Source organism: Zingiber officinale, chromosome 2A (assembly GCF_018446385.1).
Source record: "Zingiber officinale cultivar Zhangliang chromosome 2A, Zo_v1.1, whole genome shotgun sequence".
NCBI classification, from domain to species: domain Eukaryota; kingdom Viridiplantae; phylum Streptophyta; class Magnoliopsida; order Zingiberales; family Zingiberaceae; genus Zingiber; species Zingiber officinale.
The window spans coordinates 161,306,730-161,327,582 of NC_055988.1; the positions used below are offsets into that span (position 1 = coordinate 161,306,730).

The 20,853-nt window shown below is 34.4% G+C and overlaps 1 protein-coding gene and 1 long non-coding RNA gene across 2 annotated transcripts; one reads left to right on the forward strand and one right to left on the reverse strand.

Annotated features, from left to right (window-relative positions):
- The first annotated feature begins 1,677 nt into the window (after positions 1–1,677).
- On the forward strand, positions 1,678–9,025 carry LOC122042946 (ornithine aminotransferase, mitochondrial-like). The gene is made up of 10 exons (XM_042603352.1): positions 1,678–1,889; positions 2,524–2,632; positions 2,887–3,117; positions 5,304–5,463; positions 5,551–5,606; positions 6,228–6,380; positions 6,597–6,694; positions 7,124–7,204; positions 7,621–7,854; positions 8,657–9,025. The coding sequence occupies exons 1-10, from the start codon at positions 1,726–1,728 to the stop codon at positions 8,808–8,810; spliced, it is 1,440 nt and encodes a 479-aa protein (XP_042459286.1). The 5' UTR covers positions 1,678–1,725; the 3' UTR covers positions 8,811–9,025.
- Positions 9,026–14,288: 5,263 nt separating this feature from the next.
- Positions 14,289–14,840, reverse strand: LOC122040222. Its single transcript, XR_006128556.1, has 3 exons — positions 14,825–14,840; positions 14,420–14,552; positions 14,289–14,332 (listed from the first exon to the last, which is right to left on the reverse strand). It is a non-coding gene; the product is annotated as an uncharacterized LOC122040222 (long non-coding RNA).
- Positions 14,841–20,853: the final 6,013 nt, after the last annotated feature.

The window sequence follows — 20,853 nt, forward strand, 5'->3', positions numbered from 1 at the left end:
CAAAAACTATCTCTCCAATATATTTTTCATTTTGAGTTTTTTTTAACTTTAATATTGTTCCATAGCATGTTATAATAAATCAATTTATTTTGATCAAAATACTTTATACCGTATATTTTTATATCATTTTAAAAAATAAATTTAATTAAAATATTTTAAATTTGATTAAACTAATTTTAAGATAGTCAAAATCATTATCCTTATATTTAATATATATTATAATAATTTTATGGTGATTTTAATTTTTTTTATTAAGTTTAAGTAATATTTATCCATTTGGGAAAAATATATATAATATTCTATGTACAATATTTTGATAAATTAAATTAAAAAAATAACTTTTATTAACACTTATTTTATGGTCACTATAACTAATTAAAGAAAGAAAAAAATTAGGTAATAATCAAAAGGGTGCTTTTATTTTTGGAATCAAACATTATTATTATTATTATTAATATTAATATTATTATTATTATTATTATAAACGTGACTCTATCCATCTTAATTTAAATGATAGTCCTTAACTATATTATTAGATATTATTATTTCTCGTCAAATACATTGATTTATGAATCAGTCAGATATGATGTAGCAGTTATGATTTCATATGTAACAATTATAATTTTATGTTTATCAATTATAAAATATTAGTTGTTAAAATATTTATATCCAATTAATTTAGTATTTAATATGCATGGTATAAATTTGAGGGCAACTTTGTTATTTGACAAGGACAACCGGTGGGATGAATCAGATGCCAATAAAAAAAATTAAAACGGAACGTTTTTTATGATTTTTAAAAAATAGATTCTCTGTTTTGATTTTTTGCCAAAACAAAAAACAAAAAACAAAAATATCGTGTTTAAGAATTTAAATTTATACCAAATAACCATTAAAAGTGTTTAAGACTTGATTTATACCAAATAACCATTCCTACCCACCTAATATTAAATAAAATAACTATTTAGATTGATTAAAGTTTAATAAGTTAACATATTTGTTTTCCGTTAAATTTAAAAAAAAAACTTAGTCCTCTGTGCTTTAGTTATTTTAGGAAGGTTAAAAATTTAAAAGTGCTCGTAATTATTAAAATCTTTAAATATATTATTTAAAAAAAAACTAGCTCTCCAATATATTTTTCATTTTGTTTTTTTTTTACTTTAACATTGTTCCATAGCATGTTAAAATAAATCAATTTATTATGATAAAAATACTTTATACCTTATATTTTTATATCATTTTTAAAAATACATTTAATTAAAATTATTTAAATTTGATTAATCTAATTTTAACATAGTTAAGATCATTGTCCATACATTTAATATCTATTATAATAATTTTAAGGTGATTTTAATCTTTTTATTAAGTTTAAGTAACGCTTTTGATTTTGATGATTTAAAAAAAAAATAGAGTCACAGCTTTGATTGTTTTTTGCCAAAAAAAAAAACAAAAATATCGTGAAGTGCTCTTTAAATTTTTAACGCTCTTTCTTTTCCGTAATATTATTTTATTACGATAAATATACAACTTTTAGTTTACCAATTAGGCACGGAACGATTGCACAAGTCGATGTGGGACCGTGAGTCAGCTAATGAATTCACGCCACGCGTCGACATGATATCGTATCCGAAGTCGTGATTATGGAGTGACGTCTATCTTTATAGGAATGTAACGAGAGACGCCAGGACAGGAAGCTGCTAATTGCTCAGGTTGCGAGTTGCGACGATGGCGATGATAATGAAACACATGGCTGCTTCCAGAAGGCAACTGCAGGTGGCGGCGAGCAGGATCGTGGGCGCAAGAACCATGTCGGCAGTTCCTCACAAGTCCCCTCCTCCTTCCTCGTCGGAGGAGCTAATGCGGTTGGAACAGGAGCGCAGCGCTCACAAGTAAGCCGTGCTCGTCTGATCATCATCTATTTTGTTCGGTTTAGCATCCGGGTGCAGACGCCTAGGGTTGTCTCACGAAGCAAATGCCAAAACATTTCGTGTTGGCCTCCGCCTTTTTGTTTTTTAAGCGTCGAAAGGTTGATTTTTTAGCGATCAATCTAAGGTTTAGCTGATAGATGTTTTCTGCAAGATCTGGAGGGATCCAGTGGCCATCCACCTTCGATTCTTTCTATTTGATGTTCCTGTTGCTTCATTCTCTTGTTCTCAGTTTTGCGTGGGTTACTTGTCTAAGTTTATCTCACAAAACAATGACAAAAAAGTACGTCCTTTGGCTTGGACTATAGCATTTACGTGGTCGAATTCTTGATTGATTCGCTGTCCTCCAAGATCTGGAAGCATTAGGATTCAATAATTCTATTCCAGGGGTATGCAGAACTAACATCGTGATCGATGCTTAAACTAATCTAGGGTTTGATTTATTTGATTAGATAAGATGTATGTAGCCTTGGTAGTAGAATAAAATAAATAAATTTAGCCTTTAGTATACCTGATATTGATGATATTTATTATACACTGATGTGGTTATTGAGCTGCCACTTTTGTTTGCTTAACCGTGCGTTACTGTCATATACAGTTACCATCCCATTCCTATGGTTTTTTCTAAAGCAAGTGGCACATGTGTATGGGATCCAGAAGGCAACAAGTACATTGATTTCTTATCAGCTTATTCTGCTGTTAATCAGGTGTGTTCTGCTTGTAGAATAGAATCATATACTGATCAAACCCTCGAGACTTGACAATGTGATCCCTCTCAGCTACTTTCTCTTCTTCTTTCAAATTAGAATAGGTTTTCTGATGACAACAGTTTCTTCCTTTTTTTTCATTCTATGATCAAGCTATTTTAGTTGTAATCCAGTTCTGATGCTGTTCAGCAGCTTCAGTGTTGTTGTTTACATCTTCTGATACTAAATTTGACTTCTCAAATTTTCTTTTGTAGGGGCATTGTCATCCAAAAGTTATGAAAGCTTTAATTGAACAAGCACAAAAGCTCACTCTTAGCTCTAGAGCTTTCTATAATGACAAGTTTCCTACTTTTGCTGAGCACGTTACTCAACTGTTTGGATATGATATGATGTTACCGATGAATACTGGGGCTGAAGGAGTGGAAACAGCATTGAAACTGGCAAGAAAATGGGGTTACAAGAAGAAAAAGATCCCTCAGGATAAGGTTAGGCTTTCAAAAGGAAATGACATTTATTAACAACAATATTTAGACTGTGATAATTTTTAACGGACGGAGATTTATTACTCATTAATGTTTTTCTGGTTGCATGTCATGCAATTGGAACTAAATATTTTTAGGATTGGTTAATTTGAATGCCAGTGAAACCATGTCATTGTTGATGCTCTTGAATGACTCAACTAATGGGTTAGATATGGACAACTTGTTTAAAATTCTGATTTCACTAGAGATGAGAAATCTTTTTTCTTCTACATGATGTAAATTCATATCAAATGTGGTTTATTTAAATAACTTTATATAGTCAATATAATGGTTCGTGCATGCAATCACCTTAGTTCTGGACAGTATTCTTCAAACTCTGTGTACCACGACGTATTTGCTACATGAGTTGTTTGTCATAAAATACAATCTGGACATTCTGAAAACTTAGAAGTATGGAGAACAAGAGATTTTTGTTTACTTCTCCAAAATCTAGAACTCAATGAACTGCTTATTCTGTTATGGCAATTTGTAAACCTTTCCAATCACAATGACTATTTGTTATGCTAATTTTTTATTACTAGTAGCAGCACTTATAAAATATGCTTGCTGATGATTTGACTATGAAGTTGGTATTTATTGTCTATACATGACATGTATCAAGTATTATGTCCTCAGTTATAAGATCAAAATGATTTGGTACAATATGTTGGAGATTTTCAGGCCACTCTGACTCAAGGACTTGTAACCTTTTATTCTATAATGTTACTTTTGATCTTTGAAGTTCTGGGATCTGGCAACTTATGCCCTTTTCGTTTAGTATGACCTTTTAGATATTCATCTTTATTTCACGGGTCACATTCTTTATATCTCTTTCTTTAGAGCTTTGGAATTCTTGAATTTGAGGACTTGTGCCTTTTTTCAGCACACCTCTTTGGATCTTTAGATTTCTCAGATTGTCTTTGCTTTACTTTAGGTCGGAGGCCTTATGCTCTCTTCTTTTAGGATGTGTTTTTAGATCCAAGGACTTATGCCCCCCTTTTTTTCTAGGACATCTCCTTGGGCCTTTGGCTTTACTCAAGTCTAAGGTCTTATGCTGTTTTCTTATCGACATTTGGATTTCTTGGATTCAAAGACCTATACCCTTTTATTTTAGTACAACACTTTGGACTTTTTGCAATCAGGATGAGCTGAATATATCACTGATACTCCTCATCTAGAATTTCTCTTTCTCAATTTGCATGGGGTGAACTCTCTTTGATGTTGCCAAGGTGAGTATAGCCCCGACGGTACTCATCCCAAACTCTCTTCTCTTTGTCAATTCACATGAGTTGAACTTGCTTTGATATTAACTCGGTTCTAAGTAAATAAGAAAACACTTCATCTACTCCAGCCTTAGCTGTTTTGGGCACCCAACACTACCCTATTATTGAGTCAAACATTTACTCTTTTGATCATATAGAAACTTTAGGAAATAATTTGTCGGAGACAATTCCTATTTGGGTGTCCTATAATTTACCTACGTTCCAATAGCATAGGCATAAATCAAGAATTAGAATACAATAATCTCTAGGTATAACTAGGTTACAATATATAATACTGGAAAATTAATCTCAATCAATAGCCATTACAAGCTCATATCCTCCATAAATAATATTTTTTTTGTTGTTGATAATCTAGCTGGGAACATGCTTTGCAAGAAAACATTATGAGCTTGCTCCAATTAACCACTAGTTTGCTTCCGTCTTTGAGTTTAAATTCAACAGGATTGAATCCTAGTTTAAATTCAACAGGATTGAATCCTAGCGTATGGAGAAGCTCAGGCAACATATCCTTCCTTCAATTTCATGATTTATGTATCCATGCCCTTTTTGCTTCAGCAATGACAGGAATGGGGAGGTCACTTGTTGCAGAGAATATCTTCATTTTGTCAATGCTTAAAGATGCGTTGACAAAATTTCTACATATTCACTACATTCCCGCACTTAGACAATTTTCATTCGATCTCTTTTTTCTCAAAATATTTGTTGTTTGTGGTGATATGTGGGAAAATAGAAAAAAATGTCAGTTTTAGCCATTTTAGAGAAATGGAAGTTCCATCCAACTATTTCTTGAGTTGAATTTGGATTTCTATTATCATATTTGTAACTGTTTCCCATGGGTCGAATAACACTATTGTAGTGATTTTGCAGGCTCTCATTGTATCTTGTTGTGGTTGTTTCCATGGTCGGACCGTGGGGGTAATATCTATGAGTTGCGACAATGATGCTACTCGTGATTTTGGTCCCTTGGTTCCAGGGCATCTCAAAGTTAAATTTGGTAATGTTGATGCACTAGAAAAAATCTTCAAAGGTCAGTAATCAACAAGAAATTTCACGAGAATCAAATTCTGATGTTTCATTTCAGATATTTTAATATGATAAAGGAATCAAATTTCAGATCACGGGGAGCAAATTTGTGGTTTTCTGTTTGAGCCTATTCAAGGGGAAGCAGGAGTATGTATGCTTGAGGCCCTGCCACTTCTTTGTTTGGTTAAAAAAAAAATTCAAATTCATATTTTGTGAAAAAATTGTCAATAATATATTTTGGTTTATCGTTTTAGGAAGATCCAAATTCATGTGGCGTCAACTTCTTTAAACATTCTTTGGTTCTCAAACTGTTTTCATTTGTTCTTTGCTAAGTTTACTGCATGCCCGTAATTAATCTTAATATGATTTTTAGACAAACTGTAGCACGTTCCTAACGCTTATAAGTTGTGGTAAGTTGTGGAAGAATGTTATATTAAACTATTAATGTCATGTACAAGTAGCTTTATACTGGAGTTTCTGAAGCAGCTGCATATTTCCTCCTTATATAAAGGTCTCATTGTGAAACTATCATTAAATTGTGGAATGATGGTCAAAAACATTGAAAAGAAGCTTTTTTTGTTTGTTATTTTTTTTTTCACGGTAACAGTGGACATGTAAATCATCCACCAATGCTAATAGGTGAACTTGTATGACTTGTTGTTGTTGCTGCATTCAGGTCATATATCCGCACCTCATCTCTACTGTGATCTGAAATATATCCGCACCTTCTCTTTCTTCATTCTTTGTTGGCTTTTGTGCTTCTTCCAGGTCATAATACCACCAGATGGTTATTTAAGATCTGTCAGAGATCTATGTTCTAGATACAATATTCTGATGATTGCTGATGAAATACAAACTGGTATAGCTCGCACTGGGAGAATGCTAGCATGCGACTGGGAAATGATACGACCTGATGTTGTGGTAAGCCTTTATAGATAACTTTAACGTTGATGTACATGTTACTTGTCTGCAATGGGTCATTTAGAATGTCCTTGATGCTTCAAGGTGTGCTTTATTATCTTCTTTGCTCTATCTTTTGTTCCTTTCGTGTCTTGAGGGCGCTTAAGGAATGCTTAACATTATTACTTGTACTACAATTTTGTGACAACTTTTGATCCAAGCTCTTGTGTGTATCAGATACTAGGAAAAGCCTTAGGAGCTGGTGTTATACCAGTAAGTGTAGTTCTTGCTGACAAGGAAATCATGTTGTGCATCCAGCCTGGAGAGCATGGAAGGTTTGCACTCGGTTTTCATGTTTATCTTTCCTAAGAATTGTCGGATTGAGTTAATTTAAACCAACATTGGAATTCAGAAAATCCAGGATTTAATTAAGAATAAACAATTTGTTGATGTATTTGGTGTCAGAGAATGGAGATGGTGAAGTCACAAACGATATACATTACACATTATCCATACCAAAAAAATATGATATGCTTCATGATTTAGGAACATTTTGTTAAATGTTCTCAGATTGAATTTTGTATCTTAAATAACTTTCAAAGATTTCAATTCCTCCCGAATATTATCATTTACCAAGTCAAAGAATGAGAACTACAATCCCTTTTAACTATAAAATTCAATGAATCAAATGCCATATTAGTCAAGTGCTTTATTCATCATAATGGTATCTTCACTTTGCACTTATGATGCATGGTTATTGGCAGTACTTTTGGAGGAAACCCGTTGGCAAGTGCTGTAGCAGTTGCTGCATTGGATGTTATCAAGGAGGAAGAACTCGTCAAGAGGTATTATCTGTGGTTGCTTGGCTTCTCATGCTGTGACAAATTTTAGTTTTATCCACTGTTATTTCTGTCCTTATTTTTCTCAAGCATGTGTACCCATTTACGCAGATTAAAGAAGAGAACTATGGTTTAATGTATTATAAGTATAGCTCATATAAATACATGAATTGGTTATTTAATAACACTTCTAGCTTTTGGATAAGAGGGTAAGCAATCAACTTTAGTAGTTTCTTGCTAATGATCCAAATTTATGGTTGTTTATATGTTGATAAATCAAAGTAGTGATAACATATGCACTAGATTGGAGTTTCAGGCCCTAGCTGAGGTTTGTCTAGGTCAGAACAGATATAGCTGAATTTATCAAACAAAAAAAAAAAAAAAAAGAAGATGACACTACTGTTGTTTTTTTTTTTGTGCAGGGCTGAACAGTTGGGGCAGGTGCTCAGGGATCAACTAGGAAAAGTTCAATTACAATTCCCACAGATAATAAAAGAAGTTCGGGGAAAAGGATTGCTTAATGCCATAGATCTTAACCACAAAGCCCTCTCTCCTGTTTCGGCCTATGATATATGTATGAAATTGAAGGAGAGAGGGATTCTTGCAAAGCCAACACATGATACCATTATTCGGTTAGCTCCTCCTCTCACCATAAGGTAAGACTTTGATGTCAGCTTCTCTCTCTGTTTACACACGCGTACACATATATTCTGGAGTTGCAAAAGAATTTTTGTAGCTTTAGTTACCACATACCATGTTCAGAAGATATTTTATTCGGATACATGAAGCGTAGATCAGTAGATGACAGACATGTTTATGCAGCTTGCTCAGTAAGGAGATGAGAGAGATAAATTTTTAGTGCAATACTCAATGACCATAATATACAAGGTGACACTTCCAAGTCTCTCAATCATAACAATGATAAGATTCACTTAGGTACTACTATGGATATGTTCTTACATGGAGCTCGATAAATAATCTGGGCTGCCCCAAAGAGTTGGGGATTCACTGTTTTTTCTTGTTTTAGAAAACAATAGCAGTTAAGTAGTAGCATTTATGACCCGAGAGGTTCAGGGTAGTTGCACAGCGGTAATGCAGGTCAGACCTCTATTATTTATGAGAAAGCTTTGTTTTCCTGAGTAATATTTCCCTGTTTGTCCTTTTAAAGTTCATTGCGACTTCATTGTCAGTAATCTGTAATTGAATTCTAGCCGAAGCGATTGTAAGCTTTTGTTTCAAACTGTAGTTTGCATTTTTTGCATGTGTTCTTGTTGTGTCATCTTTACCTAAAATCGGTTCCTCTTGTGCCGTTTCTGAAACTTGTTCTTCTTGTCGGGTCATCTTTACCTAAAATTTGTTCCTCTTGTGCCATTTATGAAACTTCAATGGTTGGTGGATGGTTACGAACTGCATTGTTATATGTCGATCACTGACAGATGAATTTATATGCCTATTCAGCTTGGAGGAGATCAGCGAAGCATCAAAAGCTATCAGTGATGTGTTGGAGATTGACTTGCCCAAGATGCAGAAGCAGAAGCAAAATGCTGAGACTCCAACACCTACGCAAGCATGTGATCGATGCGGGAAGCAATTGCACGATTCAACAGACTGATTCCTTTGCTCTAGGTTCTTTCCCTCTTGCTACACATGCTCATGCCTACCACTGCTCAAACCAAGGAACTACAAAGTTGAGATGATTTCAGTCTGTCCCAATAAACTATAAACTGTCGTGATTTAATAAACCAAACTTGAATAAGAGATTTTGACTTTGCTAGTGATATGTTCTCAACCTACTTCATTGGATTATGGGTTTTGACTTTTTCGTAAGTATGACTTTAGCCATATTACTGCTGTAGTAGTTTAATGAAGGGAAACATATGTTGTGAAGTTTGTGGATCGTATGAATAAGTTGCACCATGAACGAGTATTAGGCAACAAGGATGCTTTAGGGAAAAAGAATTATTTGTTACATTTATGAGGAATTTTTAAAGTTAGTTTTAATAAGTACATCAAATATTTTAGCTTTTTCAACACTTTACCACTACAACTAGACTCTTTTAATGGAGATGTGAAGCAGGGAAGAAATTCCGAGTGAGACTTTCAAATAAGAGGTTTGTAAAAAAAAAGGAAGATAATTTGTAAATAAAAAGGAATCATTTTTAGATTTAAATAGAAAAAATTTATTTATGTAAATCAAAATTAACATTAACATGAACATCAACTATCTTCTTGCAAAGTCCTAACTCTTATTTAAATAATCTAAAAAATAAGAAAAAAATCGTAATAGAAAAAATTAGCAGAAAAAACAAATAAAAGAACTCATTTAAAAAAAAAATCTAAACTAACTTTAAAAAGAAAATTAATTTTCAAAAAAAAAAGATAAAAAATTATATTAACTTTTAGAAAAAAAAAAACTAATTCTAAAAATTTGAAATAAATAAAGGAAAAGTTAAAAGACAAAATCTAAAGTTTTGACGACCTAATTAGTCGATTCCGTCTCCTCTGAACTCTGAATAAAGTGTAACTATGTAAAGAGGCCATGAATTAATCATCTTCCTTGTAAGTAGCCTCGATCGTCCTTCTTCAAGATCCAAAAGGGAAGTTGGCCGCAGAGGAAGAAATCTTCGAGTGCGACGTTTGAATTAGAGGTTTGCAGAGAAAGACATAGGAAGATAATTCGTAAAAGTAGGAGCTACCTCCACATTTAAACGAAAATAAACTTTATTCCAATCAAAACCAAAATCAATATTAACCACCTTATTTTTACAAGAGTAATCTAAACTAACTTTAAAAAAAATTAATACTAAAAAAAAGAAAGAGATAAAATCTATATTAATTTGTATAAAAGAAAACTAATTTTAAAAATTTGAAACAAATAAAGGAAAAGTCAAAAGATCAAATCTAGAGTTTTGATGACCTAGTTAGCCGATTCTATCTCATTCGGACTCCGAATAGAGTGCAACCACGTCAGGAGGCCATGAACTCATTATCTTCCTTATAAGTAGCCTCAATCATCCTTCTTCTAGATTCAAAAGGGAGGTTGGTAGCCTCATTTTCTTCGCGTAATAGCTTGAAAGGGAACATAGACGTGTTAGATGGTATGAGATGATTGTGTTCTTAGATACTCCTGCATCAGACGTCCTAGGTTGAAAAGAACTCGTCCTCAAGTTCAAATTAACGTCTTCAGCCTCCATAGTCTCCCTTTTCTTTACATTGTCTTTCGATACAGCATGAACTGCATCTTCAAATAAGATCAAAATCTTATTGTCATCACTATAAAGTACCTTGTCAACTTCATCATCAAATACTGGTTCACCAAGTGCCTCAATCTTGTCTTCATCGTAAATTGGATCACCAATTATTTTAATCTTGTCGTCCATATCTTTCTCAATAAAAGTTTTATCCAAATTGAAATAAAAGAACTTACAACTTTTAAGATTTCGAGCACTACGATCACAGTGTGAGACTTTCTCAACTGGAATTTGTCTATCACGACCTTGAACATGCACCTCACTATCTTCATGATCTTGAGCCACTAGACGCTAGGATAACTCCGTGACTTATCTTTATAGATCTTCCATGAGCTCATAGGATATGCTTCGATCCTGGTGCAAGACTTCCTCAGTCGGAACTTATCTTTCGCAATCATGACCTCGACTACGATGATCATCCATGGATCTAAGGCTCTAATACTAACTGTCACAGGGGAAGGAATCTTCGGATACGACGTTTGAATTAGAGGGTTGTAGAGAAAAATATAGGAAGATAATTTATAAACAAAGAGGAGACACCTCTAAGTTTAAACGAAAATAAATTTTATTCAAATCAAAACCAAAATCAATATCAACCATCTTATTTTTACAAGAGCCTTAACCCTTGTTTAAATAACCTAAAAAATAAAAAAAGTCACAACAGAAAAAGCAAAAATAAAAAGAACTACTCTTATAAAAAAGATAAAATCTAAACTAACTTTAAAACAAAATTAATCTTAAAAAAAAAGAAATCGATAAAATTTATATTAATTTTTAGAAAAAAATTAATTTTAAAAATTTGAAACAAATAAAAAAAAAGTAAAAACACCAAATCTAAAGTTTTGATGGCCTAGTTAGCCAATTCCATCTCGTCCGAACTCTGAATAGAATACAACCACATTAGGAGGCCACGAACTCTCTTGCTTGTAAGTTGCCTCATCATCCTTCTTCTAGATCCAAAAGAGAGTTTGGAAACTTCATTTTCTTCTCATAATAGCTTGAAGGGGAATATAGTCATGTTGGATGATATGAGATGATTATTTTCTTCTCATAATAGCTTGAAGGGGAATATAGTCATGTTGGATGATATGAGATGATTATATTCTTGGATGCTTCTATATCAAGATGTATGAAGTGATAAATCCAACTAGTTCTAGGGGTGATCGACTTAGATCCCACCGACCACTAGAATAAATTAGTAAAGGCTCGTGATGAATGGTCCAGAAGCTCCGCATTTGTTTTTTTTGTTTTTTCATTCATGGAAATGTACGAATGCAATGTATAGATGTTGACTCTTAGTGGAGGTATATAGGAAAAATAATTATTGATTTTTTTTTTATGAATCTTTAAAGTTTTAAGAAATATGTTATGATTTTTTTTTTTTTAAGTAAGGACATAAACTACTCTAAATTTTATAATCGCCTAACCACTAATTACTCTTGAGGGCGAAAAGTAAAAGGATTGATTATATAGAAATTACGTTGTTGTCTAACTTGACGAAGTGAAGGTTGTCAAAGGGGAATGAAAGAGTGAGATGGAAAACGAACGGCTAGAATAGCTATTTTATGTTTTTCTTTCTTTCATTCCGTAACACAAGCAAATGAGGATTGGTAATCTATGGATAATTTTATTTCCCATTTTTTTTCTTTAATGAATCTTTGCCTTCAAGTGTCTTCTATTTCTCCACTATCTTCATGCAAGTAAACTGAGTAATCTCTTCTTTTCATCAACTTTTAATGTCTTATAATTAAAAAATTATATGAGCGTCAAAGAGTGACCTCCACCAATATTAATTTCTAGTGAAAGTTTGAGGCATTTCGAAGGATCGAATAGAGTCGATAGAGGAGGGTGAATATTGCTCGTTTTAAAATATTTTCTTTTCATGTTGATTCGTAAAATAAATATTAAAGCAACAACGGAAGTTAAACTAGAAAAGATAGACAAGTTCGGTTACTTGGTTCAGAATCTATGTCGACTCCTACTTCAAGACTCACGATCCTTGATCGCTCTGTTATGCAATTCACTAATAGTCTTCTTTTCAAAAATTTTGGAGAAGAAGTAACTCATACAAATGATGTATAGGATAGTAACAAGCTACTATCTTAAAAAAAGTAATGCAAGCTTTAAAGTATATCGACAAAGATGAAAAGTTGAAGCGCAAATTGTTAGAGAAGAGTCGTAGTAGCTTGCACACGTAAATGATGTGTAGTAGTAGCAGCAACAACACAGACAGAGAGAATGAGAATGTTACTTAGAAAAAGTTGATTGTGGCTCGGATCTTCAGATGCTCTTTTATATTTTCGGTCGACTAAAAATACATTCGGTCGATTGATCTCCCTATCGATCGACTGAACACGCATCCTTCCTTCTTCGATAAGATCCAATCTTTGCTCCATTAATTGCATTTAATGTTCGGTCGACTAATCACCCTTGATCTATCGACCAATCAATTTGATTTCCTTCTTCATTGAGAGTTGAATCTGCCATTGTGTATACCAAAATAGATTCGGTCTACCAATCCTTGGGTTTAGTTGATCAATCAACCTGACTTTCAAGTTTGCTTTACACCACTACAACAAAAACCCTCATAGACATCGGTTTTCCACCGGTATCTATTACATTTTCGACCGATGTCTATGAAGACGATGTAAAAAGTCTGCCATTTTAGACATCGGTTTAAAACCGGTGTAGTATCACTTAACGACACCGGTGTTCGAATCGGTTATTAACCGGTGTAGTATCACTTAACAACACCGTTTCATCAACGGTGTAAAACCGATGTAATATTATATGTTAATAACACCAGTTTTGGCAGCGATATACGACCGATGTAATATTAGTTAATAACACCGGTTTTGCAGCGGTGGAAAACAGATGTAATATCAGTATTTTTTAACAGTACAAATTTGATTTTCGAAATAGTAACAAAAAAAATACACAAATATTCACAAATTACACAAATATTCTTCATTCAACAGTATCTATAAAATACACAAATATTCACAAATTACATAAATATTCTTGGGTAATTTTGCATGCAGTCCCTATTGACAAATAAATCTTTGCATGCAGTCCCCACCCATTAAAATCATTGTTTTCACTCCCCAGTTAAGTATCTTTACCAAATTGCCCATGATATTTTTAGGTATAAAAAGTCTAAAAATCAGTATAAATCCTCTTAAATTGAGTATATTAACTTAGAATCTAGTATATTTTCTATCAAATTGAGTACGATTCTAAACCCTAAACCCTAAACCCTAAACCCTAAACCCTAAACCCTAACCCTAAACCCTAAACCCTAAACCCTAAACCCTAACCCTAAACCCTAAACCCTAAACCCTAAACCCTAAACCCTAAAAAATAAGAGGAACAATTTTGATAGAAAATATACTCGATTTTTAATATAAAGTACTGACTTTAAGAAGAATTATACTCATTTTTGGACTTTTTGTACTCAATTTTGAAATTTTTGTACTAAAAAAATCTGAGGGGCAATTTAGGTATCAATATTTGCATGAGGGAGTTGAAACAAGTAATACTTTGCATGCAGGGAGTGGAAACAAAGTTTTTTGGACATGGGGATTGCATGCAAAGTTAACATTATGATTGGGGATTTTTCTCTAATTTACCGTTATTACAACAGTATCCATAAAATACACAAACTAATAAATTAGTTACTTTGGTTTTGCAAAGTAACTAATATTCTTCTTACAACAGTATTCTTCTTACAACAGTCTTTACAACTAATAAATTAGTTGCTGCCTGAATTCTTGTAATTCTGTATCCTGTTCGACTAATCTTTCTTCTGCCATTTTCTTCTGAAGCAAGACATCATCCAATTGTTTCTATAAAGCCAGAGCTCGAGCTTCTGCTTTTTCCCATCCTAACAAGTAGATCATGCATGGTTTGTTCTTAAAACAACATAGTTTCTGTGTTGGGAAGAAAATGAAAGGAAAAAAAAAAATCTAACCTGAAATTGCTTCCTCAGCTACTTTTGCTTGCTTTGCCAAAAGATCATCTTTAGCATTGGACTCGCCGCGGACAGAAGATAGTTGTTCGTTCAAGTTTTCTACAGATTTCTCCAACTCCAGGGTCTTCCCTTTCTGAGAGAAATCATAGGCATTTACAAATTGATTCCTAACATAAGAAGAGACATATGCTCAGTCTAGAAGAGCTGAAAATTTGTTTGGTATTGATGAGTTGTTGCCTTCTTTATTTATAATCCAAAAAATTAACAATAAAAAACCAGTAATAAACAATCAAAATCAGTAATAGAAGATATCGATCTTTGAGTCCAAGAATTGTTTATACTGAAACATTAGTTGTGCAAAAATCAGTAATAAACCATCAAAAAGATGATTTGATTACTGCTAACCTCAATGTTCTTCCATGTGGACTTCCTATTCCATATCCACATTTTGCTCTCCATGATTCCCACAAATTGCTGAAACATAGAAAGAGTTTGAATTAAGAGGCCAGTGAAAAAAACGTCTTGTTTAAATTAAGAATGAAATTGAGAAATCCTTTGACTCTTCAACAGTAATATGTCAAATAACTTATACACCACTTGATGCACCAAATACCACAATTCACGTCACATCTAATTTATTGCGAAGTTCAACTCTTCAGATATTTACAAATATTAGCTCCAACACACGTTGAATTTTACATGTTGGTTTTGTAAATATTCTTCTTACAACAGTATTCTTCTTACAACAGTATCCATAATATTCATATATCTATCATTTCAACCTAATAAATTAGTTACTTTGGTTTTACTAAGTCTCCCAATTGTGTAGGAACCTCAGTAGCTTTTATCCCAAGTTCAGAGAAGAAGAATAATAATGAGGAAAATCAATTTCTGTATTTACAACACTATTTTGATGTTAAATGTTGTTAACATGTTTGTTTAACATTGTTGTCTCCTTGTTTAGGAGTATTCTTCATAGCCCGCATGAATTTTTAAACAAAAATCATGTCTAGTACTATTTTTCATTTTTCTTATTGATGGAATTGAACAAATCCATCGCTAAGAATTAATTTGTCTCTGGAGCACAAAAAATTATGAATTTTCATGACCTCAATCAAAGCATTAGTTTGCTTTTTGTTCTAGCATCTAAAGCAAAAGAAAGTATATAAAGGATAGAGGATAAGGAATAACCATGACAAGAAACCAGGAAAATATATAATAACAGTAGTCCTTTAAAGACAATGAAAATAAAGTAACTAACTTAAATCTGAAGGTGATGCATAAGTTCAAAAATCTTAATAAAATACTTTGAGTGATGCCATATTGATAACAGGTAGTCGAAGATTGTAAACCTCAAATTTCATTCCCATGCTCTGATGAATCATGGTATAGCAAGATTTTAAAATTTATGAACTACTAAACAAAAATATCATGAGGAAGAATCTATAGAAGTACCTGGACAACATGGGAAAATTCATTAAGAAGTACCTCAAGGCATTTCTAAAAAAACACATAAAGCTTATAAATTATCAGAACGTTTGTTCAAGTTTGCAGACACACTAGCCTCATTAAATTTGCAAATGCACAACACTTGTACATACAATGAGAAAGGAACTGCAAATTCTATGGGTACATGATTAGAGTGTTAGTCCTTCATCGACAATAATAGATAAAAGCTCATACACTGATAACCGAAGCTAACAAAATTAAAGATTTTAGTAAAAATTAGAAAAATTAACATATACACTGACCGGGAGAGTGAGGCCACCCAAGATGCCAGCAAGACTAGACAGGAAAGGAAGTGCTACTCCAATGAAGAACGAGATGAAGCCATAAAATACTCGGAAGCCAGATCAAACCCAAATCGAGCAGGGTCGATTTGTTTGGCTTGTATAACCTGCTTCAAAGCTGTCAAAAACAGGCATGGAGTATATCTGAAAACTGCTGAGGCAGTTAAACACAACCAAGAGGAATGTTGTTGCTAGAAGCCCTCTTGGGATATCATGGTTGTGATATATATAAAGGGCATTTAGTATTCCTCCTTGAGGCATCTGGAAAACATATAAAGGTGTAAGAGGCAAATCATAATTCAAAAAATCTTTTAACAAGATGCAATATTCATTATCGACTGGCATACTTACTAGGTTACCATAAGCCCAGAAGCCTCCAATGGCAATAGGGAATAAACACATTGCTATTAGAAGATAGGCGACCTTGGCTCCCCTCCACATTGGAACATGTGCAGGGTGTTTGAAAATTGATGTCATTGTTGCCTGGAAACCAAGATATAACAATTTCTATAAGGCAGTAAAGAGGGTAAAGAATCTGTACCTTTCAATCCCACCACACTTTTACTAAAAAAACTAGAAGCAATGTGACTGAAGCAACAAGAGCTCCATCTGTTCAAATGATTACTTGAGATCAGGAACTAAATACCTGGATTTCTAAAGCAAGATTGTGTCCCCTGAATGCAAATGCTATTATTCCAAAAGCATTCAAGATCAAAAAAGCAGCGAAACAAAAGGAAGATGAGGGCAGTGGCTGATAGGAGATGGAAGGGGGTCTTTCTTGGCTAACAGATAGTACCAGGAAAATGAACTCTAGAGGGTGGGTGGAAATTAAATTACAAAAACCTGGAGGCGGTGGAGAAGTCGAAGAGCTTGCCGCGGCTGGAGAAGATGATGAGGGAGAGTTCGATGTCGCAGAGAATAGAGAGCTCGTAGGCCTTCTTCAGCAGCCCGACCTTCCTCTTGGAGAAGGTCACCTGTGAGAAGCTCTAAGAATTGTGCCTCCAATTCTCTTTGAAGCGACCCCACTTCGTTCTCACATAGGTGTGTTGGGATGTATACTATAAGCATAGTTTTTGTACGAACATCTGTTTTGAAATATTTTGAAATGAGAATCACTTTGGTCAAATGATTGTATTTTATATTTATATATATGTCAATGAAGTTATCCATTTAATTTATATTGTAGATAACATAGTGTGTGGTGTCACATAGAAGATCATGTTATCGGTTCCTTATAAATTATAAATAGTAGCTCACAACCAAGATGGATAGGGACAAACCATTGGAACGGTTGTAGTGTAATTTGGTATTAGTCTGTCTTGACTATAAAATTACACTAGTACACTATGTGTGTATTGAGCAGGACCATATGAGGTTATTCGATTTATACTGACTACATAAAAGAATAGAACCTCTGTTATCATGGATGTGCACCCTCTTAATCCCTCTATAATAACAAGCACGTATAATTAGTATTTATTTCTTTAACTTATCAATGGGTGAGATTTATTTGTTAAATCAATAGGCCCGATGAGTTGGGAGATAGTACTGTTTATATGGTGTGTTGTTGATTATAAAAGGAATCTGTATCCTAATTATTTAGGCTGATGATGTCCCCTTGAGGAGCTCATAAAGATTATCATTTAAACCCTGTAGGTGGACTTAGTCCGACATGATAATAAAGTTGAGTGGTACTACTTTTGGAATCAGATGTTAATTAATTAGGTTGTTAGTAACTCAATTAATTAATGGACATATGATATCTTAAACACAGCGAGATTAACGCACTCATGATAAGAAGAAGCCCATATTGTAATAGGGGATTGGTGCAGTAGTTCAATAATAACCCTTTAGTGGTATGAGTTATTATTGATGGACTTGGATTGGGTGTTCGGGCCAAACACAGGAAGCCCAAGCCCATCAGGAGGCCTAAATCAATTCCTCCTCTAAGTCCCTGTTGTAGCCTCTATATAAAGCCTCGCATCCACCCATAGCTTAACTCGGTTTGGTTTAACTTAACTTGATTTGGTTTAACTTAACTTGGTTTGGTTTAACTTGGTTATAGAAAGAGAGATTTTTTTCTTAACAGAATTCTGTTAATTTTTCTTTTTTTGTAACCAATGACAAGCCTATAAAAAGGAGTAGGTGGTGGCCCATAAAACCTAATTTTCCTAATTCTCTTTTCCCTTGCTTGTGGTCGGCGGCACCTCTCTCTCCCTCTAGGGCCGACGCCCCTTTCCCCCTCCTCCTTGCTTAGGGTCGGCGCCCCTTTCCCCCTTCCTCTCCTAGCTAGGGCCGGTGCCCCTTCCTAGCAATCCATTTGTGGCCGATGGTAAGAATAATAGGAAGAAGAGGAAAGAAGAAGGAAAAAGATTAGAAGGTGCCCCATCCTAGAGCCTCCTTTTGTAGTCGGCAGTTTGGAAATCGAGAAGAGAAGGAGGGTGGTGTTGTCTTGGTAAATCGTCGCCCACACGACGTCCAAGAAGAGGAGAAGAATACGACAGAAGATCAAGAGGTCTTTAGCTACGAAGGAAAGGTATGACTAGTTCTTTAATTCCATTGCGTAATTAGTCGAGTTTTCTTTGCATCGATTTTGAATACCAACACAAGAGGCCAGCGATCTTGTACTTCGATCAAGGTGTGCTTTGATCCGTCAAGAACTTACTTGATTGATCAAACACATGTCTGATCGAACATGCGGGCTGCTAGGAATAGTTCTGTACTTGTATAATTTTTGTATAGGAAAATTTAAACAGAACGGAATTCCAGCGCCTTCAAGGTGATCCCTCAAGAGTTGCCATCTACTCTTCTTGATCATTAAAAGCCCATCGGCTTACCCTACTCTAGTCACTGTTTCATTGGGATATTTTCCACAGTGTGTCTAGTCAGTGCAGATTAGTTGTCCCTTTGAACTTAGTTCTTGGGATCTCTAGTCAACATAAGTTGGGTGTCCTCTACCCTGATCGCTGACAACGACATCGAGCCCATTCCTCGTGAGGAGCTTGCAACTAACTCTTGATTTAACTCTTTGGTTAGTGAATCCGCTAGGTTATCCTTTAACTTCACATAGTCAATAGTGATAACTCCCGTTGAGAATAGTTGTCTAATGGTATTATGTCTACGACGTATATGTCTAGACTTACCATTATACAAATGACTATGTGCCCGACCGATTGCTGATTGACTATCGTAATGTATGCAAATTGTCGGCACAGGTTTCAGCCATTTTGGAATATCTTCTAAGAATTGTCGTAGTCATTCAGCCTCTTTACCACATTTGTCAAGAGCTACAAACTCAGATTCCATCGTGGATCTGGTTATTACGGTTTGCTTAGAGGATTTTTAGGAAATGACTGCATCTGCTAGAGTGAAGACATATCCACTTGTAGACTTAGAGAGTCTTTTATATCAGATATCCAACTTGTATCACTGTATCCTTCGATCACAGCAGGATATCTTGTATAGTGCAGTCCATATTCATGAGTATACCTCAAGTACCTAATTAGTACTCTTGTTATCCCTTTCCAGTGCTCAACACCGGGATTGCTCATGTATCTACTCAGTTTGTTTACTGCGTAGGCCAAGTCTGGTCGTGTACAACTCATTAAGTACATCAGACTTCCAATTACTCGAGAGTACTCTATCTGAGAGATACTTTCACCTCGATTTTTCGATAGATTTTGACTCGTATCTATCGACGTTCGTGCCAACGTAGTATCACTCTTGGTGAATTTTTCAAGAATTTTGTCCACGTAATGGGACTGACTAAGAACAAGTCTTTCTGTTGTTCTAAGAATTTTGATTCCTAGAATCACATCAGTTAGACCCATGTCTCTCATATTAAATCTTGAGCTCAACATACCTTTTGTGGATTGTATTATCTTATCATTACTTCTAATGATAAGTATGTCATCTACATAGAGGCACAAGATGACATAGTCACTCTCTGTGGCTTTCATGTAGACACATTTATCACATTCATTGATCTTGAATCCACATTCCTTCATGACATTATCAAATTTTTCATGCCACTGCTTTGGTGCTTGTTTCAAGCCATATAATGACTTCACCAATCTACAAACCTTGTTTTCCTGTCCTAGTACAGAAAACCCCTCAGGTTGCTCCATGTAGATCTCCTCTTCTAAATCCCCATTTAGAAAGACAGTCTTTACATCCATTTGATGTATTTCAAGATTCCATAGAGCGATGATAACCAAGAATACTCTAATGGAAGTTATTCTTGACACTGGAGAATGCGTGTCAAAGTAATCGAGACCTTCTCGTTGTCGGTATCCTTTGATTACCAGTCTGGCCTTATACTTATCAATTGTGCCATCTGACTTCATTTTCTTCTTGAAAATCCACTTGCAACCTAGTGGTTTACTTCCTAGAGGAAGATTCACAAGTTTCCAAGTGTAATTTTGCAAGATAGATTCTATCTCAGATGCAATTGTCTCTTTCCAGTGAGGTCCATCAGAAGAGCCTACAACTTCTGTGTAACTTCAGGGCTCACTCTCCAACACAAAAGTGATAAAATCTGATCTATAGAATTTTTTTACCCGAACTCTTTTGGTCCGTCTAGGCTCAACCTCCATAGGTTCCTCCTCCTCATCATCTTCTTCTTGGCCTTGTGTTTCATTTACC